The following is an 11,869-nucleotide window of genomic DNA, read 5'->3' on the forward strand; positions in this document are numbered from 1 at the left end:
AATAGTAACTACAGGTGCTCGTAGTTGGAGTATTTTCTGCTATAATATTCATATTTTTTTGTATATGGCAATTTCTATGATATAGAAAAAATAAAATCGAACTTATGATGCCAGATTATTTTAACATTACTTTTAAATTATGGGTTTGTATATGTACATTATAGTTTGTATAGTACATATAAGTATGAAAATTAAAAACATAAATAGGTACACTTTTGTTCTCAATTGTACTTAGTGTACAATTTAAATTCATACAAATTATTTTGTATCATATTTGTTGTAAATAAGGTATGAATAAACATTGTGTTTATTTTCTTGTATTATCTTATGGCTATGACCTGTTAATGAAATTATGTTTAAAATTTTTATATTCAAAGAATTATCACAACTATAATCTATAGATTTTATGTATTTTGAATGTTTAGTTTGAAATAATTTTTCTAAAATCTATGGATTTTATGTATTTTTTATGCTTATTTTGAAATAATTTTTTATTTTAAGTGTGTGTTTTCATTCACTATACATTCACACAATCTAAATATTGTTTGGTATTTTATTAATTTATAAAAATATGATATTGATATATATTTTTTCTTATAATAATTTTAAGTTAAAATATAACTGTATTATTTTAAGGAATAAGTTCTATCAAGTGAAAATATTTTATCCCAAAATAATGAATAGTAACTATACAATATATCTAACCAAATACTAGACTAAAACAACTTTTCAATAATCACTACCTCCTCATAAACATACATATATATTGGCATTAGCCTTTTTAATTTGAATTTATCAAGTAATGATTTCTTTTTGGTGTCGTAACTCGAAACGTAACATGAAGTTGTTTTAAAATAACTTTTTTTTATTAACGTAAATAACTTTTTTTTATTTTACGTAATTTAATAATAAATTTATGGCTTCTCAAGTATCAAGCAATATCTCTATGAAAACAGTAATAACTGAACGCCCCTAAACACCCTTATTCCATTGCAATAGGTTAACCTTCAAAATCAATAGACAGAGTTTCTTCGCATTTATCAATTAATAAATATTGATTTTATATTACAGCATTGCATAGGTTTTATTTATTCGTAAATATGGGGCTTTAATTAAATTTCCGTCACAAACTAACTAGTCTAGGGTGTCTTGCAATCTTTGTCAGTTTTGATATATTGATAATATTTGTATGAAATTACGATATTAGTCATGTACCACCTATTCGAGACTGATGTACGCCATAATAATAAATCTAGGAATTATGTATTATATGTATCTAACGTAGTGTAATTTAATTATGTTATTATATAGATTTATATTTTAATGTCTATGTTCTATGTTGTTAATTCCAATGTGTATATCATATATAATAATAGAGTTATGGGATCGTAGTATCAGTGTTATAGAAGTTATTGAAATTTATGAATTGTGCAAAAAATTTAAATCGCTTTCATTCTTTGAAACTTTTTCACACATTTCGCTCTAAAAATCGCAAGAAATCTAGATGCTAACTTACGTTTGATCTCATACTGAATGTTCTGATCACAAATAATTTAATAGATTTCGTTTATTTTTATATTCTTCTATATTGCTCCGCAAATGTATTTTTGCTGTAATTTATTTGAATCTCGTCTTCGTAGCAAATATTCATATTCATATCTGTGATTCGTAACATCCGCTTGTGATATTTTTTATATTATTTTTGTAAATCATTATAATATAAAACACTACTCGATTGTTTTCAATACATTTATTTAGATTAACACTAGTGTTAACATTTTTGTTTACAATAAAATTATGTTAATTACCTACAACTGTTTTTTATTTATCCTCAAAAGAAGTTGACGCAATGATTTTTCGTATCGCTGACGATGACGTCTAATTGCTTTGTGACGTGGAGACCAGATATCCAGCCAAATTTGCCGGGTTCGGAGCCAAGTCTGCCAAAAACACGGACAAGTTGACCGTTGGGTTTGAAAATTTGAATTCTACAGTTGCCAGAATCTCCGACGAGTATGTTGCCCATCGGATCAACAGCGAGGACTTCTGGCTGCCTAAACTGTCCCTTTCTATGACCAGTGGAGCCGAATTCTGTGATTTTATTTTTGTCGTTCTTGTTATAAACTTTGACTCTACGGTTTCCACTGTCCAAGACGATGACTCTATCGTTTGTGACAGCAACGCCGGTTGGCGCGTTTAGTTCTGTGCACATTGTCTCTTTCATTTCCCAAATACTTGACGTGTCCCTTGGCTGATTTCTCATCGCGATTCCGAATTGGTCAACGAATTTTCCGTCTGGTTGGATGACCTGACAAGAGCAAAATAAGTAAATACAGTCCTATTATTATTGAATGTATTTTTAAATATTAAAGATTATGGTGGTAAGTAGTAATGCTGAAGTGCATTATAAACAAAGATGGTGACAAAAATTATTTTAATTTTTATAGCTTTATGTAAGGCTTATGGCTGAAATATTTGATTGTAGGTATACCTGAATCCTATCATTGCCAGTATCGACAACATAAATATGGTGCTGAGCGTTATCAGTTGCTATCCCTTCAGGCGACCTGAACATTCCTAGGCGGCTACCTTTTTGTCCTATTGAGGTGAGATATTCTCCATCCTTGGAAAACACGTGAATACAATGTTTCCATTTATCTGAAATGGAAATAAAATTATGAATTAAACACTTCTCGAATGATGCGATAAATTTTTTCAAACCATTGGAAAAAATGTAGTAGCTATAGAATTATACAGCTGTTTACATCACCTAAAGTTTTATTTTAAATCTGGATTTATAGATTTGAAACAGGCAAAGTAATTCAAAACGGACCTGTTATATAAATCTCTCCCAAACTTTTCATAAAAGCAATTTGTACGGGGCAGAGCATTTCCTCACAGGATAGACGCGTGACAATTTTAGCCTGAGTCCTCTCTACCACCAGCACGCTATGACTATCCATGTCACAAATGTACAAATGGTTATTCCAAGGGCCAATACCAACTCCACAGGGCCTTGACGTCTTCCGCCACACGTAATGTGGTACGAAATTTCGGGACCTAGAAATAAGTGAGGGAATATGACGTATTCATATGGTAGTACCTATACGTAGCTAATAGCTATACCTACGTCTGCTATCTTAATACATACTATAGTATATACGTATGAATTTGATGACGACTACGCACATTATATGTCCGTAGTCGTGCCACGTGTGTTTTATCAGGACCGAATCATTCGTTGTAATAGTAAGTCTAGTAACGTAGGTATATTATTATGTTTGTTGTAATAGGAGGTAGGTATGTCAGCATGTCACATCGCCGCCTGATAAAGGTATTTATCCGTCACAATGGCTAAAGGACAGGTAATAAATATTCTGATGTTCTATATTGTTTCCATTAGGTACTGTTGAAGGTACCTACGTTTATAAGACAAGCGTTTATGCATTGCTAAACGACAAGCAGGTTCAAATCCTGCCTCTGACACCCCGATGTTTTTTTCTATACTTAGCATTTTAAAATAAAACTAAAAAAGTTTGGAAAATCCAAAAGTGCACGACTCATAATGCTCATTTAATTATGAAAAAAAAAATATAGTCTTGTAGTTTTCGTTTTTTATTAATTGCAATTAAACGACACTGAATTAATTAATCATTCGCATTCAGTGACCTACAATCGTCGATTAGAATATTAAAAAAAAAAAAATTAACTCAAATGATGGATTTTTTCACAAGTTATAGTGTTTTCAGGTTTCACACATGACAGACAGGAAAATTTTTTGACCTATTTCGGTGTTTTTTTCCAATTCTATTGAAGTAAATCAATTTTTAAAAAGTATGGGATTAATCTCCATTATATTATCTCGACAATAGTATGCAAAATATCTTGATTCCGTGAACTAACAAGACTATAATAATAAGAATAGCTGCCAAAATGAGGCGAAAAAAATTTTTCGATCGTAAAGCACTCTCTGATGCTTGAGATGCTTCGCATCATGAGTCGTGCAAAAGCAAAGCAGAACTTATAATAATGATGAAGAATTCCTACTTATAATGCTGTATTAGAGTGCTCTCATTCTCCAAAGGATTGTTTTGTTTTGCGGCTTCTGGAAGTGGATCATCAGACTCAGCATCAAACGGAGTTTTAACATCGGAGTCAATGCGGAAATTCTCTTTATCGAATATAAAGTTTTCAGCATCCCATTTTGAAACATCGCCGAGCAGTTGCAGCGTGTTTTGGTGAAGATTCACGAATGTCTTTACCTGTAGAGTTATATAATATACATTAGTTCTGAAATATCCCACTCATGACTCAATATTTGCTGTGGATAAGTTCGAAATAAGACTTAAAATATAGCATATTGATATTCAATAATAGACGACTGTTGAACCAGTTTTTCCTTAATATGATGAGTTGTGAAAATTTGAAAGAACAGTAAATTTTAGGAAAATATGTTCAAGCGATGTAACAAAAATAAACTTACCTTATGCATATCATCTTCCATATTTTGCTTTTCAACGTCAAGGACTTTGTTAGCCACATCTTTTGCTTCATTTAATGACGATTGAATTGCTAATGCGGTCAATTCTCCAGATTTTTGCAAATCGTTCATTTCTTGCAATAGGTTCATTTTTGCTTCCAATATAGCATTTATTTTCTCTTCAGCAGCTATGTTTATTTGTTCAACTACTCGTTCACAACGATCCTATAGACATACATTCGATTCGATTAATAAATATAAACGAGAATCAATAAGCCATATCTTTTACCTACTCTATATAATCTTTTGTATAGATTTTACCTTATAATGTTCAATTTTGTGGTCCAATCTACTGGCTGCCGTGTCGAGTTCTCTGAGAATAGAACCCACTTGGATTCGTAAGTCCTCTATGTGTTGAGACCAACAGACGCGACAGAAATTCTGTAAGTATTATCACTCTTTATAATTATCGCTATAGTAAAATTATTAGGACTTTAAATAAAACTGACTATAGATATAAAATTAAAGAAGCAGTTAATTTAAATTTATGATAAAATCACCAAAACATATTTTTTTAGCTATTCGCTTCTTACCAATTTGCAATGTTCACACATCGAAATATCAGGGTTGTCACACAACGTTTTGCAATTAGAGCATCTTATACCAGCAGCAAATAAATCCACATTTTGATAATTAAGTGGTGTAGACGGCGTGCTTGGAGGCGTCGCATTTGTTGTTTTATCTGACGGTTTGATTCCCACCATGTGAAGCAAGGTGTTTATGTAAAGATTGGATGGTAAATTGTCTACGAAATTAGAGCCATTTGTCTGTATTCTTGTGTGGCAGACGGGACAACTGATTACGTGTAAATCTGAAAATAATATATCATAGTTTTAATTATACATTACTTTATGTAGGTTATCTATATTAATACATTAAAATTTAGCTATGTAGATTGTAGGTACAATTTTTATCAATAAGGGCCATCGTAACATTTATAATATACTAGCGGTCCACCCCGGCTTCGCCCGTGGTACATAATATTTACGTTTTCTCTACATAAGAACCATCCTCGTACTTCAAGGAATATAATAAAAAAAGAATTATCGAAATCGGTTCAGCCGTTCTCGAGTTATGCGCTTACCAACACATTTTGCGATTCATTTTTATATATAAGATATCAACTAGGTAGTTACTAATATGTAAACTTTATATTGTATGTTCCTCATATTACAATGTAGAAGGTTGGCATTCTATAGTGTGAACATAGTCATACTTGCGCTGAAAAGATCAATGTACAAACTTGCATCGAAAAAAGCCATAATTTAAAAATGACTATTAAGATCTTACCAGCGACATAAATTTTGAGACAAGCTAGGCAAAATGTGTGTTGACATGGCAACATTTTAGGTATGCTGAGGATTTCCAGACATAATGCACATTGAACTAAATCGTTTATCCCCGCAACTGTTAATCTGGAACAAAAAGCAATGGAGTCTTTTCCGTTACTTAAAGTTACAATAGTAGCAAGAAATGTAGAGCAAAAATCTAATTATTACCTATAAAAAAAAACATAATGTACTCATTTTTTTGGTATTCTAATGTTATATTCCTATTTCCTGTTCTTCAATGGACGGTAAGTTTTAAATTTTCAGCGTGTAGCGCTTAGAAAATTCTTCTTACTTATAAATATTAATTAAGAGAGTGCTACAACTGTCGTTCACAATTACAATCAATCTTAAAAATTAAAACAAGCAATTTTTCTTTAAAACTTTAAGTTTTATTTCAGTACAATTCAAAATCAGATTGATCATCATTGACATAGATCCCTATCTAGGTACACATATTGTTATATCAGCCCTGAGAATACCCCCTGAAATTTGTTATGCGAATAGTATGATTTATGAATGAAGTTGATATAATTTATATACCTACATATAATATATGTAATAATGTATTATAAAACCAGTCTTTTCATGTGCACCTGTCCCTATTAGGTATTTGTTATTCAAAACGTGCCGTCCATATAAATAGGAACATTAAAATGTGCAACCGTTTCAAATCAAGTTGGCAGAAACTCATGTAGATTTTTGCGAAACGCAGGCGCCATATGTGACTTTCGCTGTTTATTTTTTGTATTTATTCTATTGTTTCCAATGCGCTATGCTGTTGTTAGGGCTGCCACAAGCAACTTTTTGAATTCTTAATTGTGTGATTACTAAAAGCTGTAGTTTATTTAATAAAAATATCAGCTAAATTGAGATGACGTATAGGTTAGGTTTTATAGGTTTAATTTAATAGTACACATATCTAGTTTTTGCTTATTATTTTGTAAAGAAGAGTCGTTTAAGAATGTTACAGCATCTAAGAATAATAAATACAACTACATTATTTAATCAATATGTTTGTATAATCAATAGCTTAAATTCTATTCGATAAGGCATCCATGATTTTCCAATCAATCGTGAAAATTCTTTCACATGCCTAATCATGTTATTATAAAACTTATTGTCTTCATGTATTTCACTTTCTTTCTATTGTTTCAAGTGGTGTATGATTTAAAGGTAGGTAATTATTATAACGCAATACCAATAATAGTAGATTGTTATTACAAAATCGATTACAGGTAGGTATTTTAGATAACATATTTTTTTAGCATGAGTCTTTTAAATAAATAAGTAAATACACTTTTATATTTTTTGTTTGTTCTTTTATTTTTTATATTGTAAGCTGAGAAATTATGAAGTGAGATGCATACCTGCAGTAAAGCAAAAACAGCTTAAAATACGTTATAGGCACGTTGTGTCTCATTACTTTGAAAATATACATAATATAGATATATCTACTATTACCTAACGTAAAAATTACAACATCGCTATCAAAAAAACACTTACTTTTTATCCAAATTAGAATTAGCTCTACTCAAAATTGGTGGTAATGGACTTTTGGCACCATTCAAAGAGCTAGTTTGAGCTACAGGAGCGGGATTAGAAGTGATATGATCATCCATACTCTTCTGACTATTCCATCTTCTAATACTAAAGAAGGAGGCTTTCTTTTTGACTTTCTCAGCCATCCTGAACACTGTGTTTCGAATAACAAAATAAGACTATCGCGATCGGCAATCATAATTATCGAGCGGTATCGGATTGCTGCGATTTCCGATATGAATTAAGGATAAGATAATGACGATTATTCATATGGGTACATAATTTAGTTCTGTGTAATGATAATTAGGTATTTTTCTTATAATTTGTTTTAGTTTTTGGTAGGGATGACTTTTATATCTTCGTGTTGTATTACTATTCCGATAATTAGACATGTTACGTTACTCTGTAATAGGTAGGTACCTAGGTAGGTATAGTGCAAGGTACCTATAGTGCAATATATATTATCTATTTTAATATGTTGCACTATAAGATTTTATCTATAAATCACATATGGTGTTGTATTGCGATTGATTTATGTTCTATTTTTGTGTTTTGGTAAAATATTTTAAAAAAATTTCTACGATGAATACGTACTTACCTGATATTAAGCTGATAACGATAAATTATATTAAAATATAACGAGAAAGTTGTCAAAGATATGGGCTTTGAGGTTACAATATTTTAGGTAGAAACATTGCATTAACGGTACAAAAACATGTCAGAGGTCCAGAAGAAGTGCAAGAAAACTGTACAAGTTCGCTTATAAGGTTCTGTAGAATAATAAAATTTATCTTGAGTTATTGTATCGCTTTTTGGATATTTGTTAATATTCCAAAATATAATGTATTTAAATAAGAAGCAAAAAACTTATAAGGACAGAAGAGAACTACAATATTATCTTCTCTATTTACGATATTAAAATACGATAAAAGTAATCAAATAAATAGTTCTATTCATTTACAATAGAATTCGATTACCTACCTATTCAATTATTAATGTAGGTACCTAAGTTTTACGGTGATACCTAAAAAAGTTGTCAGTTTAATCCTTGTTTTGTCTGACTTCTATATGTCCTAAAACTATGTTATTAAATTATGTCCCATTGAAGTGAAATCAGCACAGTACAGCGGAAGTGCAATTATCCTGACTCATAAGGGATAGGAATAACCGCACCGTCTGATGAAAACTAGTCTGCGACGGCTATGTCAATTTGCATTAAAACTGTATTAATTGAGATTTTTTGAAACAAATCGATCACGAGGGGGAATTGAAAATTTTCTATTCTTTTAAAATTTCTCATTTTATGCTATAAGACGAAAGTATATCAAACTATATTACATTTCAATACTTCTAACTACTTTTAATGTGCATTTTCATATAATTATTACAATATTCTCATAATTTCTGACTCGTAACTCTTAAACAATAGTTAAACTAACAATACATAATAATTAACTATAAAACATTCAATAAACGTGTAATAATAAAATAAATAGGACTATACATATTGGCCGGGAAATTCGCATTTCTATTCTATGCGAATTGCTTACATTCTGCGTGTGCGCAGCTAATAGACATTTATTGTATCAATGCAATGTGACAGTATGGCAGATAACGTTCATGTTATTATGCATATATGTTTCTAATGTAATGGTTGTTAGGGAAATAGAATAAATAAAATAATGATCATCACACATGATATTTTCTATAACAAATTGATATTATGCTTTCAATGGTCACAAGAGTGTCAAATGTAATATTCCTAGTTTCGTTGTGAACTTCAAAATGGGTTGAGCAGCGAATTCAAACACATTCATGACCTATTTATAGGAAATTACAAACAATTTCTATCATTTTCATTTTTACTTCTTTATATTTGGATATCTCATCATTATGTAGAGCAAATATTCTAATACATCATAGCATTCATATTTCTTAAAATAAGTAGAAATTTGTTGCATAAAAATATTAAAAAAAATGCCCTCAAAACTCTCTTATCTATTATTGTAATATTTCCATAAAATATTTGGGTAGGTAGGTACATATATTATTCAGACAAACCCACAGATCCTTATCCTCCTGGCTCCTATATTAGACTAAATTGGCAGTGCTCCATATCAGACAGTTTCATCTCGCCTTTGATCCTAGTTTTACGTGATATGACTTTATTTTACTGCTATTGTTATAGAACTATTAATAGGTAGGTATTCCGATATAATATGAGTACCTAGTTTAACAAAAATTACAAATCTTGCAAGTCACTAACAAGAAGTGTAAAGCCACCCGTAACTAATTGTTTGCTCAACTCAATAGTGTTTAAGCGAAGTTATTTAACGGCTTTGTATTATTAAAATACTAATATAGCTAGGAAGTGGGGAATGTGTGCCGCGCATGACGTGCCCTTGTCAAAAGTGCATACAAATCTCGGAGTTTTCACCCCGCACCGGGTATGTGGGCTAAATGGTTAATTACCACAACAATGCTGCAGTAAAATACATTATTTATACTGTTTAGTGGATGGGTGCCACTCGTTAAGTTTCCATGTACATTTGAATTTGAATCGCAAAGAAATGAATGGAAAGCTGGACGTTAGGTATATACCTAAGTGGGAAACGTTGCCAAGAATTATGTATATTATTTATATGAGTCGAGAATTTCAAACAAACATGTGTTAAGTAAAGTTTTGAACAGCCAGATCATTCTCGAAATTGTAATTGTTAAAAATCTCCGCATTATTGATCGAATAAATAAGGATAATAAATATAATAACATACCCACGTTATATCAAATTATAAAAAATGTAATAATAAAAAACATGCCTACTGGATTTTAAATCTTATTATCTTATAATTTTTTAAATAAGTAATATACGAAGAAATGTAGGTAAAAGAGAGTTCTACCACAGCTCTAGATTTCAATTTTATACCAAACAAGTGTCAGTTTGTTTTACCCAAATGAAACAAAAGTTCCTAAAATTCATTGATCATAACATGGATTTAAATAACCATTCGATCACCCTTAACCTACATGTGGCGATGTGGCTAATAAAATGTAGAGAAAGTTTCAGGAAAATCTAGAAACAAGCTTCTATAGGAATTTCTTACGAGTTAATTGCTGGCTATATTTATCTTATTTGTTCTAAATTTCATAGCTGATATTCCAGCATGAATGTCAAGAAAACATATTGGGTTTTACCAAAGGTAATTATTATTTTTCTGCTTAGAAATGAGAACTGTAAATTACTTATAATTGATACTATTTGCAAATAAGAAGTTTTTTGATGAATTCCCAATCTTTTTAAACCTGGATGAAGATGGAAAGGTAGTATAATATGACACATACTTAAATAAAAAATAATAATTTACTTTTATATCAAATTTTATCTAGATGGGTCAGATGTTTTAACACCATTAACACTTCAAATAGGTATAGCAAGAGAGTTTTCGAATAATATTATTTGATTTGGATAAACCTCTCTACAGCCTACACATTAATTTTGTCACTGAAATATACGCAAATAAATAAGCAAGTAAACATCAAAATTCTGGTTAAACATAAATAACGGCTCAACCAGTTAAGTTATATCTCTGGCCGAAAATGCGTGACACCAAGTTACAAAACTGGACTGCCTCAAACGATGCAATGCAATAACTGAACCACTTTTAATTTCATAGGGCTTTGAGATAAAATCACCACGACCCGTTCTGTTCCAAATAAGTTACACAATCTTAATGTTCAGATTTTGATTACAGAAATTACGTTATATGGGAAACCGTATTTGAGTTTTCGCTTTCATTATATGGCCAACTCGCTTCAGACTAAAACATCGAGGCCTGGAATTTTAATGAGCTGTAATTGTATTCTAAAGACTATGAACTGGCTCGTGTACTAAGAATGAACGGTGCTGTATATTCAGATGCTGTACGCAATAGATATAATAGGTATTCTACTGGTATTATAAATGCAAATGTTTCTAAATCATAGAATCAAATAAATCATCTAAAGGTCTGATCTAAAGATTCATAAATAGTAGTCGTTTTGGATTTAAATATAGAGCAATATGGCAATATGGAGGCAATCGTTCACAAAAAAATATTATTATCATATTATGTTTAATAGTTTTTATTAAGATAGCTACAGGATTTAATACCATCACATTCTCATAAGAATTTGTTATATTATAGGCTATTATAGGGTTATGTAGAGTCAAATTATCGATTTGCTTAGTTGATAAAGAAACTTAGTATTTCTACGGCGATTAGCGGCAAAATTGTAACCATAAAATAAGTTGAATAAGGTGATTGATACCTCGTGATCCACAGAATTGTCATAAATTAGCTTCATATTTAATTGGTTCCCGAACAAGTCAGCACGCAAGTGTGCCTACTTGCCCATTAAGCAAAGCAGGAAAAGGAGCCCGCTAACCCAGTGGCCAACTCGCTAGTCGACAGCGAACGAT

The 11,869-nt window shown here is 30.8% G+C and overlaps 1 protein-coding gene across 2 annotated transcripts; it reads right to left on the reverse strand.

Annotated features, from left to right (window-relative positions):
- Positions 1 to 1,735: 1,735 nt before the first annotated feature.
- Positions 1,736 to 11,859, reverse strand: LOC149901771 (uncharacterized). 2 transcript variants are annotated; one of them, XM_090111046.1, is made up of 9 exons: positions 11,719 to 11,859; positions 5,831 to 5,955; positions 5,074 to 5,351; positions 4,802 to 4,921; positions 4,484 to 4,705; positions 4,048 to 4,262; positions 2,834 to 3,060; positions 2,492 to 2,658; positions 1,736 to 2,308 (listed from the first exon to the last, which is right to left on the reverse strand). In XM_090111046.1, exons 1-9 carry the CDS (start codon positions 11,739 to 11,741, stop codon positions 1,832 to 1,834), a joined length of 1,854 nt encoding a protein of 617 aa, XP_089967172.1. In that variant the 5' UTR covers positions 11,742 to 11,859; the 3' UTR covers positions 1,736 to 1,831. The 2 variants fall into 2 exon arrangements, with proteins under 2 accessions (XP_089967172.1, XP_089967171.1); XM_090111045.1 differs by lacking the exon at positions 11,719 to 11,859 and adding an exon at positions 7,375 to 7,613.
- Positions 11,860 to 11,869: the final 10 nt, after the last annotated feature.

The sequence above is a fragment of the Colias eurytheme genome, chromosome 16 (assembly GCF_061535395.1).
Source record: "Colias eurytheme isolate Ceu_HAF_F1 chromosome 16, ilColEury1 Martin Lab GWU primary, whole genome shotgun sequence".
Classification (NCBI taxonomy): Eukaryota; Metazoa; Arthropoda; class Insecta; order Lepidoptera; family Pieridae; genus Colias; species Colias eurytheme.